The following is a 20,964-nucleotide window of genomic DNA, read 5'->3' as shown; positions in this document are numbered from 1 at the left end:
TGTGGAAACATAGAAAATACATGCAGGAGGAGGCCGTTCAGCCCCTGAATCTGTTCCACCCTGCATTTCGATCATAGCTGATCATCCAATTCCATCTCCTCCTCTCTTCCTCCCCTCTCCTATATCCTTTGATCCCTTTCATCCCAAGTGCTATATCTAACTGCTTTTTTAAGGTATTTGCACTGCCACAGTGCAATTGGGTAGGTTGTTCCTGGATTTTGACCAGTGATGAAGGAACAACGATTATATTTCCAAGTCGGGTGATGCATGACTTAGAGGAGAACTTGCAGGTTGTGTTTCCATGTGCCTGTTGCGTTTGTCCTGCCTTTGTCCTCTTTAGATGGTAGATATCATGGTTTTAGAAGGTACTGTTGAAGAAGTTTTTTTAAAGTATCAAAAACGGATACGATGGGATTTAAAGTGGTCTGTTATTATGACCAGAGGGGATGCAGGAAATCTCAGTCCTATTTAGATTTATTTGAAATCCGGTAGATGGTATGTCATCCAATGACCTAAATGATGTTCCATGCTTTTTTTTTCAAATGTTGATTGCTAAAAGATGCAATAACTATTTCAAAAAATTGATTCATCCTTCCTTTCTGCAGAAATCCTCTTGCAGGAGGCAAGGGAAATGCAATTAATCCATCTGCTCTGCTTGAAATGTTAGGGAACTGTTTGGGTATTTTATAGGGAGAGGTTTACGTTTGGTGAAGCTATTTTGGTAAAGATGAAATCTAGTTGGCAATTCTAGGGATAAACAACTTTTCTATGATTAGAGATAAAGTTATGCAAAATCAATACTATATTTACAACTGATACTGGCAGTTCAAACTTCTGTGTAATTACAGTATAAATTAATTTTTGCAAGCGTTCCATTGTGTCAGTGGGCTCAGCAGCAAGCGTAAATATATTAGAGGCTGACTGTTTTCTAGATGCTGACAAATTGAGTGGTCGACCCACCTGTGCAGGTCAACAGTTTGGTGTTTGCGATGTTGAGATGTACAGATTTATTTGTTGCCCTTTGTTGGAGAAGATGCTAAACAGAGTGAGTTGCAGTGTTATTTTTAATAATAATTATTATTGTCAAAAGTAGGCTTACATTAACACTACAAGGAAGCTACCGTGAATATCCCCTAGCCACCGCATTCCAGCACCTGTTCGTGTACATTGATGGAGAATTCAGAATGTCCAAACTATCTAACAGCACATCTTTCAGGACTTGTGGGAGGAAACCGGAGCACCCGGAAGAAACCCACGCAGGCATCAGGAGAACGTGCTGACTGCGCACAGATAGTGGCCCAAGCCGTTAATCGAACCTGGGTCCCTGCCGCTATCAAGCAGCAGTGATTTTTTTTTTTCTTATAAATTTAGAGTACCCAATTATTTTTTCCAATTAAGGGCCAATTTTAGCATGTTCAATCCACCTACCTTGTACATCTTTGGGTTGTGGGGGCGAAATCCACGCAAATACGGGGAGAATGTGCAAACTCCACACGGACAGTGACGCAGAGCCGGGATCGAACCTGGGACCTCGGCGTCGTGAGACGGCAGTGCTCAAGCAGAAATGCTAACCACTGTGCTACTGTACCGCTACCATTTTTAAATGAACACAAGCTTTGAGGGTCAATTAACCTCATTTGGTGGAATAACTTAGTAAAGTTGGAGATTTTTCTGATGTATAGTGTATGCACCCTAAAGATTCGCTGAAAACTTGGTACGGTACTTTTTCACAGCAGGAACTGTTTATACATTTTCTTGTAATGTGATTTCAGTGACTGGTTTAAACAATTCTGTTACCTCCAAAAAAAGGTTGCACCCAATATTTAATCAGTATTATTGATTTTCTTTACCTTAAATTTTAAAACACCCATTCTGTCATTTCTCCTTCGCAAGAATGTGCCAGCTGCAGAGGTACGACTCCTTATCCTGGAAAATATTATGCTGAATCCAGCTTATGATATTTACTTGATGGTGGGCACCTCTATTCATTATCGGGTTCAAAAGATAAGACAAGGGAAGATCACAGGTTTGTCTTTTTTTTCTTGTATATTTATTGAAACCTGAGTAAAAAATGCTAAGAAATCTGCACGCAAGACATTCACAGCCTGTCACATTTTAGCCGCATGATCATAAAGTACTCTTCATTTGACCAGAAAAATGGCATACATGTCCCTTTTATAGCATTCAAGGTTTTTGTATTCTGTACTCCACCTGAACATCTGTTCCATGAAATAATTTATTGTTAGAAGCATCACCACTAAATTTGTCTCTTAGCTTTCGAACTGTCTATTTCCCTTGTCCTACTCTTGAAATTTAAGCTTGAAATAGTATTCCAGACATGGCACTAATTTTTGCTCTAAATCTGGACACCTGAAGCACACAAGATGCAATCAAGCATCTGAATAGTTCAATGAAAAGCTATAAAACTTAAATGTCACACACAAGTAAGAGTGGAGAAATGTCGGCTTTCATCTTGAAAGACATCTAAGAAGTGAATTTATAGAAGGATGCAATGGTGAATGATGTAGAAAAAGTGTCAAGAAAATTACTTCAAAAGTAAATTGCCTGACTAGGGCATGGGTATACATTCAAATAAGTAAAAGGCAAATTTAAGGCTGATACCTGGATGTTAATTTCACACTGTGATCAATACATTGGAATTAAATTTGCTAAATCGCAGAGTTTCTGAATTCAAGTTCCTTGACATAAGCCAACCAACAATGGTGGTCTTCCCAGTACCAATCCCTGTGACCCTGCGTCAGCACTCTCGATTCAATCCACTCGCATTTTTCTCCCTCTCCCGAAGCAACAAAATTCCACAAACAACCAACTGCTGTTTCTCTCTTCTCGCCCATGTGCCTTTAGCTAGCTTTGTTTCACTCATTCACAAAATTTACATAAATACAACAAACCTGGAACTTGAGTGCTATCTTTTCCACACACAGCTTTACGGAAGCCGACCCCAGACCATTTGGTTGATTTTCAACATTTAATTGGAAAAGGTCTATTGAGGTTGGTCAGGAAAGATATTTCTGCTCTAAATCCAAATTGACTACTATATTCAGATAACACTCCAGTTAAACTCTAATAATTTACTCTGATATGTAATTTGATTGGAATTGTTGTCATCCATTTTTTAAAATGCCCCATGGTGGCATCATACTCCACAGCAATATTGATAATTTTTTCCTACCATTATTAATATCTCTTTGATTAATCTGTAATAACTACTAGCTTTGATCATTTGTTTAGAACCCTTTAACCTGTTCGGGACTTCCATCTCGTATATATCAAACGTAATCTTCGTCCCAACGTTGCGTTGTTTCTACCTATCACCACTTTCCTCCTCCTCCTCCTGACTAAAATTTCTAGGTTCCAGAGCCGCCTTCCAGATCAAGATATTGCTCACAGCTCAATAAGCAGAAGGTAAAGACATTCAACTGGAGTTTCCCGAACATATAGCAGGAGTTGGCCATTCGGCCCCTCGAGCCTCCTCCACCATTCAATTAGATAATGGCTGTTCTAATTTGATGCAATTTTCCCACACTATCCCCATATTTCTTGATGCCGTTACCATCTAGAATCCACTCTTTTTTTGTTTTCCTGTCTGTGGGAGAGAAATTTGCTTTACCCACTGCAAACCTAAATTTGCTGTCACCTGCATGAAAAATTCTGCTTCTTGCCTTTTGAAGCAAAATTCCATTTTGCTCTGTAATTTGAGCCAGACTTATTTGTGGAATGAAACTGTTCCGGCCTCTCCTACTACTTTATGGTAGTCTTTTATGTTCGCCAACCAAGAAGTCGTTGAAGTGAATTCAAAGACTGTTGGAAATCATCTTCAGATGATTATTTCAGCTAACGTCCATTGCATGTTTTGTTTGTAAGCTTTGCAATTTAAACCTTATCAACTAAATTTGTTTTTTTTCTTTTCCAGGACTAATGATGCCTTCTGATCAGTATGAATTAGAGCTGCAAAATAGCATAGTAAGTCCAGGGGGAGATGCAAATCAACCAGTGGGCAAACTAAAGCAAGCCACGTCAACAGTAACCGCACTGCAGCAAGGGCAAACAAACCTGGTGCTGATGCATAAAAGTATCCTTTGCTATTTGATCACCTTGCAGAAACTAAATGATAAATCATTTTCAGAAGTAACATAATGCTAATGATCTCATATCTACTTCCCAAGCTCTTACTGAATGCACCTGCATGGCATGGTTACATTTTGAAAAGAGCCAGCTATTTATCCAGCAATATAAGCATTGCTTTTCCAACCTTGGCATGTTTGCAGCTGACAAATCTTCGCTCATTGCTTAATCTGCGTTAATGATATGCACAGGCAGCTATTTAAGTGTTCTGGATGCAGAATACTCCCATCCTCAATGGACAACAGGTCAAAGTTCATGCATTTTGTGCAGCTACCATATGGATTCTTGTCAATCTAATCTAAATTTGTGTAACAGTAGGATTTTCAATAACAACAGGAACTCTATTTAGAAATTGCAAAACCCAATTGATGTCAGATATTGTAGCTGTTTGCAGCTTTAGTATGATAGCCTCAGTAAACTGAACATAATTTTGCATCATAGGGATTCTTATTTGGTGTTCAATCAAGCAGAGTCCACCTATGAAAGTTGGTTGTTTTTAGTTTATATAGCCAAACAAGTATTAGTAATTATGTTCTTACTGCTTAACTATTTCTTGAATGGAATTTTTGCTTTAACAAAAAAAGACCTGAGTTTTTAAGTGCTGTATGATGATTCCAGCTTTCTCTGATGTTGAGTCTGATCTTCAGCCAATTCCTGGTTCATCAGTTCTCCTCCTGTAACTTTAACGAACACCTTGCATGTGTTTGCAATTCTCAAAATCCGTTTTGGACTAAGTTTACAACAATCCTGAGGTTACAACCATCCTAACAGCCGACTGTTCAAACATTCTTTCTGACATCTAAATCAAACCTCTTCCCCACTCTTAACTAATCTTCTCTTGCTCTAACCTCTGATTTAACACCAAATCAGAATCTCTAATTGCTTAAAATGAAAAATATTAGCTCATAAATTCCTTCGTTCATTGAAATTCTGGTATCTGAAAAGCAGGAGACCAGACAGGCGATCATAATACTGCTCCAGTTGGTTCCACCCTATGGATTGGTCAATGCCAAATTTGGGAGGGTATGAAGGGGAAATGAGGGGAAGTAGATGCTTTTTCCTCTAAACTTCCAGGTACAATATGAAGACATGTTTAAAATGGCTTTTAGTTTTGTCTGATGTCTGCCAGTTTTGCAACCTTGTGGTCAATCAAATCACTAGCTTTTGGAGCACAATCCTTCCTCAGTTGAATCCGAGTGCTCCGAAGAGCAGTATTCCGAAAGCTAGTGATTTGAAACAAACCTGTTGGACTTTAACCTGGTGTTGTAAGTCTTCTTACTGTGCTCACCCCAGTCCAACGCCGGCATCTCCACATCATCAGAAAGTAGGTGTGGATGCACTGCTGGGGTGCATATGCTCTCCACTGTAACCAAGTAAATTGCTATCCGATTCTGTTGTCTTTTATCCTTGGATGATGCATGACTGATGCACAAATCTTTGACCCATCCAGCCTAGGTTCTCTCAGAGCAGTGGGATGTTGGCTGCTTTGGAAAGGACTTTAACATCAAGAATTTGAGCACAATTCTCATGATGAACAATGCTAAATACTCAGACTTCTTGGACACCATTACTTTACTGAAACTAGCTGCAACTTCTGGAGTCCATACATATGCATAGTGATGCAGTAATCCAGAAGTTGCTAGCGCTGACTCTACAGTTCCCCAAGGATGTGCTTGGGACCCCACTGTGTGCAATCTATGGGAAGTGTGTAGATTGACAATTCTTGCACGAGCCTCACTATAAAAGAAAACTTGGGAAATTCCACTTTTTTTGAATGAGCTTTGCATGGGTTGTTTTGTAGCACACAAACATGATAATTGCTGTGAGACTGTCACTGCCCTGAGAAGCTAATTTTGTACTTTCGTATTGTTGGGTTTCTCCATTATGATTTTTTAAAAATCCACATTTAAAATTAGTTTTATCTTTCCTCCTGTCCTGATCCAGTCGTCATTTATTTCACTATCTGAAAATTTTAATTAAAATGCAAAAATTACTTCCAACTTTGTTTTTCTATCCATGAGAATACTATCCTGTTTGTTGATGTCACAGCTGCTGGACATCTGGCAATCCCCTTGACGTAGTAGAAGCAACATGACATCGGGAAAAAGGAGGTCAGCACCATATTGATCTTTGTGTGCAGATGTTTTTTCTGCTCGCAACAAAGATCATTGCTTCACCACAGACCACAAAATCCAGACCACTATTTATTGCAGCTGTTAAGGTCCAGGATTGCATCTACACCTATTTTTCTTTTTTTTAAATAAATTTAGAGTAGCCATTTATTTTTCTTTTCCAATTAAGGGGCAATTTAGCGTGGCCATTCCACCTAACCAGCACATCTTTGGGTTGTGGGGGTGAAACCCACGCAGACATGGGGAGACATGTGTAAACTCCACACAGGGCTGGGATTCGAACCCGAGTCCTCAACGCTGCAGTCCCAGTACTAACCACTGCGCCACATGCTGCCCTAGCACCTATTTTTCTGATCGACTGCATGACTGTTCACACCCTCCAAGGGGTTTGAAAATAAATAGCCTTGGATTTGTATAGTTCAAATAATTGAATTCTAGTTTGAAAGCTGCAGTTGAATCTGCCTCCACTCTCAAGCTGTGCATCCAAAATCCTAACCACTTGCTGCAAAATATCCGCATGTCACCTTTGCCTCTTTTGCTGCACACTTTTAATCTGTGTCTACTGGTTCTCTACCCTTCCTCCAGTAGGAATAGTTTCTCCTTCTCTACCCTGTCCCAACCCTTTGTGATTTTCAACATGTCCCATCAAATTTCTTCTCGACCTTCTCCTCCAAGGAGAACAGTCCCAGTATTTCCATTCTATCCCCATAACTGAAGTTCCTCATCCCTGGAACTATTCTCATGAATCTTTTCTGTACCCACTCTAATGCTTTCACATCCATTCTAAATTGCTGTGTCCAGAGTGGGTCGCACTTGTTGAACCCAAACCATTGTTTTATACACGTCTATCATAACTTTCTTGCTCTTATATCCCTAATTATAAAGCCCAGGATATTTCTCCCTAATTGTAAAGCCCAGGATCTCCATATTTCACAACTTCACTTTCACTGTTCAATGATTTGTGCACGTATGCACCAAGATTCTTGATCTTGATTTAGAACTGTATCCGCTATTTTATATTGCCTCCCTTTTCCTACCAAAATGAATAACTTCCCACTTCTCTGCATTAAATTTTATCTGGCACTTTGTCCACCTATTTTACCAACCTTTCTTTGTCCTTTTGAAGTTTATCACTGACATCCTCTCGGATCATAGTATTTCTCGAGTTTTGTGCCATCTGCAAATTTTGTAATTGTGTCCTGCACACCAAAGTCTAGGTCATCATATTATAGCCTCCTCGTTCAGATTGCTTGGGGCTAAGGCATTTCTAGATTTCATAATTTTCTGGATTATAGATTGATATTTGAATGCCTAACCAGAAGCGCGTGAACCAGAAAAGCTATAGCATTATTTCCCTGAGACATAAAGTAGTGAAACATTGTAAAGCAGTATGAAAAATTTGGATTGAGCTTTGGAACTGGTCAACAAAATAGTTCTATAAGAAATTAACCCTTTTAATGTCATGCTTTATGGCAATTGTATTATATTCATTGGCCTCTACAAATGTTTTGAAATCCCTAGAAATCTTAATTTTATTTGAGAAAATAGATTGATAAGTTTTAAGAATGCATAACCTTAACAACTGGCTTAGGTATTCGTATGCAAGGTGTATCCAGGTTACCAAACTGCACAATTTATGTCGTTGAGCCACGTTACTTGGGTTAGTATTTAAAATGAAAGTTCTATCATTCTTGGGGGGGGAAAAATCCGAGTAAATTGTCGTCTTACATTTGCAAAAAGATAAACTAGTCAGAGAATTGATTTTTCTGCCCATTTCGGATATTGAAACAAATGATCAGAATATCAGTTTCATTTCACCTGCAGTATTAGAAAGCCAAAGAACTCCCTTGCTTTCAGAATGTTCCAAAGTACTGCAGTTCATACATTCTTTTTATCCTTTTAAGTCAAAGTTAATTTGGTAAGCACACTATATGCTAACATTGAATTAGTATGCTTTTAAATAAATTGAAGAATAAGATATCATGTTCATCATCCAAATAGCTTGTTCCTGTACATTGTTCCAGCAGCCAGAAAAGCCACATGGTCTTTGCTGCTACATAAGGCCTTATTGTAGAATCATTACCTTGTTTGTATTTTTTTAATTCTCAGCAATTTGTGTTCAAGTAGCCACTCAACAAGAAAGACAAAACATAATTGTGTTTATTTGGCCATTTGTTCGTTTAAATAGTTTTAAAAAAAAATTTAGAGTTCCCAGTTATGTTTTTCCGATTAAGGGGCAGTTTAGCATGGCCAATCCACCTAGCCTGCACATATTTGCGTTGTGGGGGCGAGACTCGCGCAGGCACGGGGAGAAAGTGCAAACTCCACACAATGATCTTAAAAAGCTTTAACCATTCAACTAATAGATTTTTCTTTCTGCGTAGTATAACATTTTTCTGTACTTGGTCTGCTCGTTTCAAGTTGCTTTGGAAATGGACCAGATATGTGTCCGTCACTGAATGCTCCGACATAAAATAATGCATGTCCTTGATAGATGGGCCTATCCAAAGATTTCACGGCAACCTTCTGGAACAGATAGTTGCTGAGGTTTTGCTACAGTTGTCAAAACAGTCAATAGGTTGTTGAGGACAATTGATCAATCCTTTGAAGACGGAAGATTCTATTTATGTTCCATCCATTTCTTAATTCTGAGAATTGTGGATACAGCATCCATTTAGAGAAAGTTACCTGAATCATAATTCAGTTGTGACCGAGAAGTCTTCAGTTCAGAAGAAGTCATATTTGATTCGAAACATTAGCCCTGTTTCATAGGAGCAGCGGTAGGCTGTTCAGTCCTTCAAACCTCCTCTGCCATTTAACCAAATGATGGCTGATCTTCTACTTCAGTGCCATCTTCCAGCCCTCTCCTTGTATTTCTTGATGTCGTTGGTATCTAGTATCTAGAAATCAATCAATGTCTGCTTTGAGTACCTCGGCAGTCTTCTGGGGCCGAGAATTTCAAAGACTCTTCACCCTCTGACTGAAGATATTCCTCCTCATTTCGGTTTGTTTGCCTCTTATTCTGGAACTGTGCCCAATGTTTCTAGGCCCCACACCCCCAACCAGGGGAAATATCCTTCCTGCATCTACCCTGTCACGCTCTATAAACAATTTTGTGCACTTGCAATCAGAACTTGCGAAATGTACTATCTATTTTAAAATATTTTTACTTATGAATCACAATGACCATCAAATTGAAGAATAATTTGGACAGTTTTCTCTCTCCATAGATGCTGTCAGACAAGCTAAATTCTTCCAGCGATTTGTTTCTGTTTCAGATCTCCAGCACTGTGCCTATTATTCCACTTCACACAATGAAGTGGAATGATGATAACTGCTTCATTGTAGTTCATTCTCCATTGAGAAGGCAAAGATATACATTGACATGCACAGATTCACGCCCCTTTGACACGGGTGCAATTTTCATCTCGATCTCCTGTAGCTCAGTCAAAGGAATTTGACACTAGCTTATGACAGTATCAATCCCACATTGATATGTTTAAGGATGCGAAACGCTAAGAGAAAATTGATATGTTTAAGGATGCAAAAGGGAAAAGTATTGTGTGAATTTGTCTTCGTATAACAAGGCCATTCATTCGGACATGGAGGTTAGAAAAATATTATGTTCAAGGCAAGGAATCTTTACACTTTTTTTTCATATTTATGTATAGGTTTTACAGTGCACCCTGGAGACAGATGGATTTTGGAAACTGGCAAAGTCTATGGTATAACTATCGAAGTGTATGATAAAGAAAGTAATAAACTTTACCTATCTGATGTAAGTCTTACATAATAAATTATACATCACTGGAAAAGCTGTGATGTAAATTCTTCTAAGACGGCAGTCGTGTTTGTTAGAACAAAACAATTGTGCAATTTGGGAAGCAGTGTCCCAATATTCTTTGTAACTGATGACATTCCACAATGACGCAGCAACTGCTGGTTTACCCCTCACAATCCCCTTGGAAATTTGTAAAACTGGAACAAGGAGCAAATTGTATAATGTAGACTATGTTTATACATTTTTGTTTCACTCAAAAAATATGTGCACATTTTTATGGATTGTATAAAGGATCAGAGTTAGCTGGAGCATTCTTCAGCTCAAACATTTTGTCCTGGAATTCTGAGCTGATAAAGGTGCAGCAAGGGAAATGGGGCATCTGGTAATTTGGTAAGTAATGGGACCGACAGTATATCTCCTCAGCAGATGAAATTTAAAGATTGAGCAATAAACAGGAAGAACTGAGAGATGGTTGAATTACAATCGGTAGATTCAAGTCAGGAATGAAGATTAACCGAGGGAAACATAGATTTGATAAAGATGGAGGCAAAATAAGAACATTTTGTAATTTTAAATTTGGCTTTTTAAAAATCCAAAAGGATTGAGGCTCTTTGCCTTTAATTGCTCAATTTAGGAGCCAGAGAGTTTAATTGGCAGTCATTAAAAGGGTACTTCCACTATTGATTGCTGGACATAATATTCATGGTGAGTTAAATGGGTAGTTAATTTGCAAATGCCACAATGTCATGAAATGAACGAGGAGGTGAAGGGCGCAATGCCATTTTCAGGACGCAAAGTTGAAATTGCCGTGCCAAATGTTTGCATCAAGTTGCTGATCGTATTGTGTTAATAGCTGCTGCATGTTTCATTCAAGCCATTGTTTCAAGAGATGTTGGCCCAATACAAAACTATTTTTCTATATTCCATTTTAAGCTTTGGAAACAAGTTAGTTTTGACTAAATACCTGCTGGAGATTGGAAAAGTGACATAATTTTCGCGCTCCTGAACAGTGCCGGTCCTCCAGACAAACTTTAAAAGAGGATTGTATTTTTATTTTAATAGTCCGAAGACCAGGTTGCATTAAGCCCTCATTTGTGGAATTGTCATTTACTTGGAATCGTGTTTTTTTTTATGTTCAATATTTCGTGTCAAATAATGAGAATTAACTATGTCAGAAATATTAACTTGATGGAGTTGCTAAACAAATGGTACAATACAGTTGAGGCACTCTGTGTTACCAGAGTTTGTAACTTGAGTGTTTTAATGCCAGATTTTGTAAACTTGAGACTTTAAATCATATTTTGTATCTGCTATCATAGGTCCTAGCCATTTTGATGTATTACATTTATGTTAGAAGACAAATTATTTGTGTTTGTGCTTAACATTTTACGAAAGACCATTTCTTTATGGCAACTTAGGATATCCGAATTAATAGTGAAATTCCAAAGGAGTATTTTGAAATGCTGGAGTCTTCTGTAAATGGATCATACCATCGTGTTCAGGCTCTGAAGAAAGGCCAAACAATAATTGATGCTTCATTAACCAATGTGGTTTCTCAGGTTAGTTTTTGTCTTATAATCCATTCCCATTTACTGACAGCCATCATTTAGCAATGGCCAAGTGTATTGAAACCAATAGTGCACAGAATGTTGTACCTAAAGTTAGAAAGGGTTTTGTGTTTTTTTTTAAATCTCTCTTCAATGAATAAGATAAAACATTTAATTTCCCCCCCTCCCCCCACCCCAGCAAGAGAGCTGCATGGGAGTGCTCTTGCTGTTCTGACCAACCTTAAATCCTAAATCAGTTGGAAAGGAAATATAGAATCTAGTCATTTAGTTAACCGTGTCTCTTGTCAATGCAATACGGCAACACAGGATGGCTGCTGATACCTGTCTGCAGATGCACACTGGCCTGGGCATATTCATAGAGTAGGCCATTCAGCTCCTCGATCCTGTCCCACCATTTAATCAGATCATGACTGATTTGTGGTATAACTCCATATACGTGCCTTTGGCCCATATCCTTAATATCTTTGCTGAACAAAAATCTATCTGTCTCCGATTTAAAATTAACAACGGTTCTAACTTCAACTGCTGATTGTGGCAGAGAGTTCCAAGCTTTCACAACCCTTTTGAGTGAAGAAGTGCTTCCTAACATCTCTCCTTAACTGTCTAGCCTTAATTTTTAGACTATCTCCCCAAGTTTTAGAATCTCCAACCAGTGGAAATAGTTTATCCTTATCTACCCTGTCTTTCCCTGTTAATATCGGTGTACTTTGATCAGATCACCCCTTAACCTAAATTACAGCAAAAACAGGCCTAATTTATGTAAATTCTCCTCATAACTCAATCCCTGTAGTCCAGGTATCATTTTTGTGAACCTATGTTGCACTCCCTCCGAGGCCAAAATATCCTTCCTATGGAGTGGTGCCCAGAACTGCTCACAGTACTCCAAATGGGGTCCAACTAGGGTCTTGTAGCAGCAGCATAACCTCTGTGTCTTTGCACTCCAATCCCCTTGATATAAAGGCTGGCATTCCATTAGCCTTTTTAATTATTTTCTGCACTTTCTCCTGGCATTTTAAGGACCTATGCACCTGAACCCCCAAGTCCCTTTGGACGCCCACTGTACTCTGCAACCTCACACTTGCTTACATTGAATTCCATCTGCCATAATTTTACCTATTCACCTAGTCGTGTCAATATTTCCTTTCAATTTTATGCTATAATTTAGGCTGTCTACAATGCCAACTTTGTCCCGTTAGCAAATTTGGATTATATGGCTTATATATGCATAATTAAGGCCCCAGCACAGATCCCTATGATACACCACTAGTCACCTCTGGCCAATTAGAGTAATTATCCAATGTCCCCACTCTCTTGTCGCCTGCCACTCGACCAGTTTCCTAACCATGTCAATTATTTGTCCTCCACTCCGTGGGTTTTCACCTTGGTTAACAGTTTCTTTTGTGGGACTTTATCAAATGCCTTCTGGAAATCCATGTAAATAACATTCATAGGCATTCCCTTGCCCACTACCTTAGTCACCGCTTCAATAATTTAAAGGGCAGCACGGTAGCATGATGGTTAGCACAATTGCTTCACAGCACCAGGGTCCCAGGTTCAATTCCCGGCTTAGGTTACTCTCTGTGCGGAGTCTGCACGTTTTCCCCGTGTGTGCGTGGATTTCCTCCGGGTGCTCCGGTTTCCTCCCACAGTCCAAAGATGTGCAGGTTAGGTGGATTGGCCATGCTAAATTGCCCTTAATGTTGGGTGGGGTTACTGGTTTAAGGGGATAGGGTGGAGGTGTTGACCTTGGGTAGGGTGCTCTTTCAAAGAGCCGGTGCAGACTCGATGGGCTGAATGGCCTCCTTCTGCACTGTAAATTTGATGATTCTATGAATAAGATTAGTTGGGCATGACCTTCCCTTCACAAATCTATGCTGGCTCAAGGTTGTTCAGTTACCCTATCCCTGATTATAGACTCCAGCAGTTTCCCCACCACAAATATTGGGCTAAATGGTCTGTAATTCCCTGGTTTCCCCCTTTCACCCTTCTTACGAGTGATATGTTCAATTTTCCAATCCTGCGGGACAACTCCTGAATCTAGGGAACTCTGAAGATTGCAGTTGGGACATCTATAATATGCTCCTCTACTTCATTTAACATCCTCAGATGGAAACCATCAGGTGCTGCGGATTTGTCACTCTTTAGTTCCATAAATTTCCGAGTTGCTGATGCTGTACTTGCATTAATCATATTAAATCCCTGTCCTCTATTGACTATTTATCTTTTCAGAATTTTGGCAAGTTATCCTCCTTTTCAACTGTACATACTGAGGCAAAGTAATTGTTCAATATGTCTGCTGTGTCCCTATAATCACCGGTAATATCTCCATTTTCAGTTTTTAGTCGGCCAACATTGTTCTCCACCAACCACTTTCCCTTTATTTAACTATTAAAATGTTGTCTTATTGATTTTGATGTTTCTTGCCAGTTTCCTTTAATAAGCAGTTTTCCTGCTTTTGTGACCTTGCTGGTCTTTGTATCTATCCCATTCTTCTGAATCTGTGCTGTGTTTTTCAATTTTGTACGCCCTTGGTTTTATGCTGTCCCTAAACTCTTTAGTTGTCCATGGCTGTGTTTTTTTTTGTGAAGTGGAGCCTTTTCCTCTCTGGTGTACATACTCTGTATCTCATTAGATGTTTCTTTAAATATTCCCCACTGATCTTCAGTCATTAGACCCATTATAGATCTTCCCAGTTTACCGTGGGCAGTCTGTCTCGTCTCGTACCCAACTCTAAAAATTCTAGTATCTGAATCGTGCTTTTCATTTTCAAACGCTTCACTGAATTCAATCATGTTTTGATCACTATTTGATAAATTTTCACACACAGTTAGATGACTAATTAAATTTGGCTCATTACTCAGGGGATTATAGGGACACAGCAGACATATTGAGTAATGGGGGCCTCACGGTAGCATGGTGGTTAGCATCAATGCTTCACAGCTCCAGGGTCCCAGGTTCGATTCCCGGCTGGGTCACTGTCTGTGTGGAGTCTGCACGTCCTCCCCGTGTGTGCGTGGGTTTCCTCCGGGTGCTCCGGTTTCCTCCCACAGTCCAAAGATGTGCGGGTTAGGTGGATTGGCCATGCTAAATTGCCCGTAGTGTAAGGTTAATGGGGGGATTGTTGGGTTACGGGTATACGGGTTACGTGGGTTTAAGTAGGGTGGTCGTTGCTCGGCACAACATCGAGGGCCGAAGGGCCTGTTCTGTGCTGTACTGTTCTATGTTCTATGTTCTATAACTAAATCTGATATTGCCTGTCTCCTTGTTGCATCTAGAACATATTGTTGCAGGAAACTATCCCGCACCGATTCCAGAAATTTACTACCTTTCTGACAAGTGCTTGTCTGCCTCTGCCTTGCCCAGTCTAGTACAAGTTAAAATTCCTCATTAATAAATACTACTCTGCCTTTGCTACACACATGCCTAATTTCTGAATTTATACAATCTTATCCTCAAAACTGTTACCAGGGGGTCGATACATAACAGTTTTTATTCCTCCGTTCTCTCTTCCCCAAATATGATCTCCACTGGATGCTTTCCCCTCATTATATCCCCCCATTTGCTAGTTTAAAGTCTATTTATCCTTTCCGCTAGGGTGCTGGTCCCAGATCCGTTCAGGTGGAGACAGTCCCAATGGGCAGACTCCTCCTCTCCCAATACGTATTCCAGTGCCCAATGAAATGGAACCCCTCTTTCCCACATCACTCCTTCAGCCACGTGTTTACTTCCCTAATTTCCTCATGCCTATGCCAATTTGCACATGGTTTGTGTAGTAATCCAGCAATTATAACCTTTGGGGACATGTTCTTTAATTTTGTTCCTAGTCCCTGATATTCCCTGAACATGTCCTCTTTCCTAATCTTACCAATGTTGCTTGCCCCAATGTGGACCGCAACAACTGTATCCTTTCCCTCCCGCTCCAATATCCTTTCAAGCCGTTAAGAGATGTACCTCACCCTGACATCAGATAGGCAACATACCATGTGGGACTCTGTCCTGCTTACAAAGGATTCCATCAGTTCCCCTAATTATGGAATCCCCTACCACTTGTCTTTTTGTTACCCCTGCTTGAATGGGCTCGTGTGTCACGGTGCAGTGATCAGCTTGCTCATCCTCCCTATAGTCCTTTTCCTTATCCACACAGGGAGCAAGTACCTCGTACAAGTTGAACAAGGTGAAGAGCTGAGACTCCTCCTTTTCTGAATTCAGCATCCCTCTACCTGCTTCACTCGCAGTCACAATCTGCTGTCCCTGACCACTGACCGAATTTGAGATATTTAATCTACGGGGTGTGACTGCCTCATAAAGCAGAATGTCCAGGTAACTCTCCCCCTCCCTGATGTGCCGCAGAGTCTGAAGCTCAGACTCTAGCTCATCAACTCTGGGCAGCAATTTCTTCGAGCTACAAACACTTGCTGCAAGCCTGGTCACGGAGACCCCCCCCGTGGGATTTCCATTCTGTACTTTCTCTTCTCCCCCCCCCCCAACCACCTCCCACCATTTCTTCCCCCTCCCTGTGGCTCCCTATTTCCTCTTTGCCCCCCCCCCCAATTCCACCAGTGACATAATGGACACTGTGCCTCTTGCATTATAACAGTTACTACCCATCAGTATGAGCTCCATGGATGTGAAGATATTTATGATTCTCTGAAGTGCTGAAAGTATCCTCTGATTACTTGAAGGATGCTGATTTGTATCAAAGATGATTTGAATTGAAAAAAATAAATTGTTCATATTTATAGAACTTGCACTCATAGAATTATAGAATTAACTGCGCAGAAGGAGGTAATTCAGCCCATCGATTCTGTACTGGCCCTTGTAAAGTGCGCCCTACGTAAGCCCACACCTCCACCCCATCCCAGTAACCCTACGTAATCTTTTTGGACACGAAGGGCAATTTAGCATGGCCGGTCCACCTAACCTGCACATCTTTGGACTGTGGGAGGAAACTGGAGCACCCGGAGGAAATCCACGCAGACACCACACAGACAGTGACCCAAGCTGGGAATTGAACCTGGGACCCTGGAGCTGTGAAGCAACAGTGTTAACCACTGTGCTACAGTACCACCCAATGCATGCTTTTTATATATTAGACTTCCCTTTATTGTAGCAGCAAAGTAAAATGTGGTCTAATGGATATAATTAGACATTTATTATGAAATTCACCTTGTTTCATACTAACCAGGCAATGAACATTTTGTATATGTGATATATGATTCTGTGAGTATGACTCCGTGAGTATGAATGCAAGGCTAGTCTAAGAGGCAGCTCCTGCAATTTTAGCAGCGACCCTGCCCAGTTTTTAGTAATGATGACTTTGCAGGGCTGATGAGGCTGTTTGCCATTGTAATATCTGGTGAGTGGGTCGATCAGGTATGGACAGGTGAACTAGATGGTCTCATGATTGTCGTTAATTACAGACTTTTTTTGGTATTCTATTTCCCCCATTTGCCATGGTAGGAGTTGAAAGCAGGTCCTCCAAGCTTTACCCTGCTTCTGCAGATTTAGTCCACTGACAGTACCCTTTCCCTGTTTTTGGAAGTTTTTGTATAGATTACCAAAAATCTGCTTTTGGATCAGTGAAAACATGGCCGCATACTGTTGAAGTAGTTGTATTAAACTGCAGATAACAGACCTTGACATTTTTGGTTTCATTAACAAAGACATTTAAGATTTTAAATAAGCAACTACCAGTGGTGGCTATGTGGTGAACAGTCACTCGCGGTGACTGCCGACAGGATACTTTGATTTTGGCCCTTCTTGCCTGCTTTATTAGCGTTTTTGTGGGCGAAATTCATTTAGTGTGAAGGGATAGGGTTTCCTCATAAAAGTAATGTCCAACAAATACAATACAAGGCAGAAGTCGGGCAAGGGATCGTCATCAGACTCTGAAGTTTCTTGAGCTTCATTGGAGGGAACATGGCAGACGCCTCTCCGTGGTCAACCAAGGTATTGACTAGCTTCAAGGTGGAGGTGGCACTCTCCGACGATAATGACCGAATTGCCTCCCTGGAGGCAGAGACACAGTATTGGCTTAAGAGCATAAAGCATTGAAGGCCAAAACTGACAATCTGGAGAACCGCTCCAGATGGCATAACGCAAGAATCGTGGAGCTACGGAGGGTCTGTGGGGGGCTCCAACCACGGACTATATGTCTAAGATATTTGGAAAGTTGGTAGGGGAGGGGATTTTGCCAGCCCCTCCTGAATTGGACCGGGCCCATCGGTCGATGAGACTGAAGCGAACATCTGGAGAGCCACCACGGGCAATCATCATTGGGTTCCATATATATCCGGGCAAGCAACGAGTCCAGAGGTAGGCGGAGGACCATCAAGGCTGTACATAGGAGGACCACACCATCAGAATATACCAGGGCATTAAAGCAGAGCTGGCGAGAAGGCATGCTCCGTTCAAGAAAGCTAAGACTGCGTTGTGCAAGAGCAATGTGAGATTTAGTGTGGTGTACCTAGTTCATCTTTGGGTGACCTTCAAGGAGAGAGATTACTACTTCGATGCATCAAGGATGCGAATGAGCCCGTCAAGAAGCATGGACTGGGGTGAACCAAAGTGCTCAACGACTAAGACTCAGATATTTGATTTTGTTTGCTAGGTTCATCTGTACCTGTATTTATTGTGGGATTTTTGTACTATGGGTAGGGCATAGGGCTTTGTTGAGTGTTTATCTGAGTGATTTGGGGGTTAGTATATTATACATTTGGAGCTGTTTGGGTGTTTATTTTCCTCTATTGTTTTGTACTAAAGTTTGGCCTGGGCAGGGAACTGATCGCTGGAATACTGTTTAGTTGTTTTCAATTTTTTTACCCGGTGCGGGGGTCACTCTGCTAGCAGTATAGCGAATTAATTGGAGTGGTGAAGTGGAGATATCTGCAGCTTTTTACCGTGGTTTTTTTTTAAGGTAATGAGCTTAGGTTTTTGTTTTGATTAGAATTGGGGGGGGGGGGTGACGGAAGGAGCTTTTGTTCTTTTGGTTTTCAGGTGCAGTGGTCTGAGAGAAGTAATCTGCTGATGGTGGGGTATCTTTGTTTTTGTGCTGTCTCAATGGGAGTATGACAGCCATCTTGGGTGGCCCCAAGATGGCGCAGGTTGAAGGCACTGCAAGATTGCCTCACATGGCGTATATGGTTGATCTGGGGTGGGAGGGGTGGGATTGTGTCAGAGGACACCTGTCAGGCTGATAACCCGGAATGTTAGGGGGTTAAATTACCCAGTAAAAGGGTCTCTGGTGTTTGAGCACCTGAGAAGTTTGAAGGCAGATGTGGGTTTTATACAAGAGGCCTAGCTGAGAATTAAGGATCACACAAGATTGCAGAAGGACTGGGTGGGGCAAGGATATCACTGGGGATTTGATTGTGGGGCGCGGGGGTTGATAAGAGTGTGTCATTTTCTGCGGTTAATATATTATACCCAGGTGGGAGGTACATAACTGTCAGTGGGTCATTGGCGGGCACGTCAGTGGTGTTGGTCAATGTGTATGCACCAAACTGGGATGATACTGCATTCATTAATAAGGTTCTTGCTTCTATCACAGATCTGGATTCTCATCAGCTAATTGTAGGGAGCGGGGGCAGACACATGGAGATTTAAGTATCCGAGGGCTAAGGAGTTTTCTTTCCTTTCCCCACGTCCATCGGGCTTACTCTCGGATTGACTTCTTCGTGGTGGCTAGGTCCCTGCTCCCTGGGTTGAGGAGGGGCGGGGGAGGGATATTCGGCAATTGTTATCTTGGATCATGCTCTGCACTTTGTAGACCTAGTATTGGAGCAGGGGTGCTGCTTGCAGACGAGATTTTTTGGGCGTATATCCTCCGTCATTTGAGAGTATGTTGAGTTTATAAGGAATGAGGTGGTCTCACCTTCCACGCTCGGAAGGTGGTCATTAGGGGGAGATAATCTCTGAAAGGTGCATAGGGATGGGGCAGCACAGTGGCGCAGTGGTTAGCATTGCTGCCTCACAGCACTGAGGTCCCAGGTTCGATCCCGGCTCTGGGTCATTGTCCGTGTGGAGTTTGCACATTCTCGCCGTGTTTGCGTGGGTTTCACCCCCACAACCCAAAGATGTGCAGTGTAGGTTGATTGGCCACTCTAAATTGCCCCTTAATTGGAAAAAATGAATTGGGTACCCTAAATTTAAAAAATAAAAAGGTGCATAGGGATAAATCTGGAAGGATGGAGAGGCAGACGCTGGTGGATTCGATCCTGGAGGTGCTCTATTGCCCTGACGCCAGAGTTATTAACCGGAAGAAATAAATTACAGATGGAATTTGTTAACATCAATGGACAGGGCGGTGAGCCAGCTGCAATGCTCGAGGGTGACCATTTTATGAGTATGGGGAGAAGGCCAACTGTCTGTTGGCGCACCAGCTGCGATGGCAGGCAACCTCCCAGGCGATGGTGCAGATCAGAGACTCGAGCGATGGTTTGGTTTCCACTTCAGAGAAGGTTAATGAGGTGTTCCAGACCTTTTACCGAGGGCTGTAGACATCCAAACCCCCAGAGGAGTGTTCATCAATGATAGTTTTTGGATGGATTCACCTTCTCAGAGGTGGGGCAGGAGTTGGAGGCATTGACAGGTCAGAGGGGGGAGGTTATGAGTGGCATTCATTGAGTGCAAACTGGCAAGGCACCAGGTCCCGATGGATTCCCTATTGAATTTTACAAACAGTTTGCGGGTAAGTTGGTCCCTCTTCTGCTGAATATGTTTGAATGATTCCGGAGTTTCAAATGCGTCGCCAACACCTTCGCAAACAACTTAACTTCTGTGTTGAACAACGCAATAGGTCGATACAACCCACATTATGGGATCCTTGACCTTTTTCAGGATCAAGCAAATTGTGCCTGCACCGTGGCCAGCATTTTAAACTGGGCTCCATGTCACTATTTCGGGAACCATAGGTTTGTGCCGTATGGCCTGGATTCATTGTTCAGGGCATGGGAGAGGGAGAGAGCGGGGAGAAGTTTGGGGACATATTTCTCGAGGGTAGGTTCACCGGCTTAGATGAGTTTTTGGAGAAATTCCAGTTCCCAAGAATGAAGGTTTTCAGGTATGCGATCTTCTGCTTTATTATAATAATAAAAATGTTTATTAGTGTCACAAGTAAACTTATATTAACACTGCAATGAAGTTACTGTGAAAACCCCCGAGACTCTGCACAGATAGTGACCCAACCCAGGTCCCTGGTGCTGTGCAGCAACAGTGCTAGCTACTGTACCACCCACTTAAGGAGCTTCCTTCATTTCTCCTGGTAGTGTGCACTCATTTTTGAACAAGGTCTTGTCCTTGGCCGCGTTGGGGAGGGCAAGGTTTTGGATGTTTATGG

The 20,964-nt window shown here is 41.4% G+C and overlaps 1 protein-coding gene across 1 annotated transcript in view; it reads left to right on the top strand.

Moving 5' to 3' along the window:
- Positions 1–20,964, top strand: part of nup210 (nucleoporin 210) — a 164,504-nt gene that overhangs the window by 48,174 nt on the left and 95,366 nt on the right. The window contains exons 6-10 of the mRNA XM_038812717.1: positions 1,894–2,026; positions 3,935–4,093; positions 7,870–7,938; positions 9,950–10,056; positions 11,478–11,618. Coding sequence (XP_038668645.1) covers positions 1,894–2,026; positions 3,935–4,093; positions 7,870–7,938; positions 9,950–10,056; positions 11,478–11,618 — 609 coding nt within the window. The remainder of the gene's footprint in view (positions 1–1,893; positions 2,027–3,934; positions 4,094–7,869; positions 7,939–9,949; positions 10,057–11,477; positions 11,619–20,964) is intronic.

Source organism: Scyliorhinus canicula, chromosome 11 (genome assembly GCF_902713615.1).
Source record: "Scyliorhinus canicula chromosome 11, sScyCan1.1, whole genome shotgun sequence".
Lineage (NCBI taxonomy): Eukaryota > Metazoa > Chordata > Chondrichthyes > Carcharhiniformes > Scyliorhinidae > Scyliorhinus > Scyliorhinus canicula.
The sequence above is the reverse complement of the archived record's forward strand: the minus strand, read 5'-3'. Positions and strand labels throughout refer to the sequence as shown.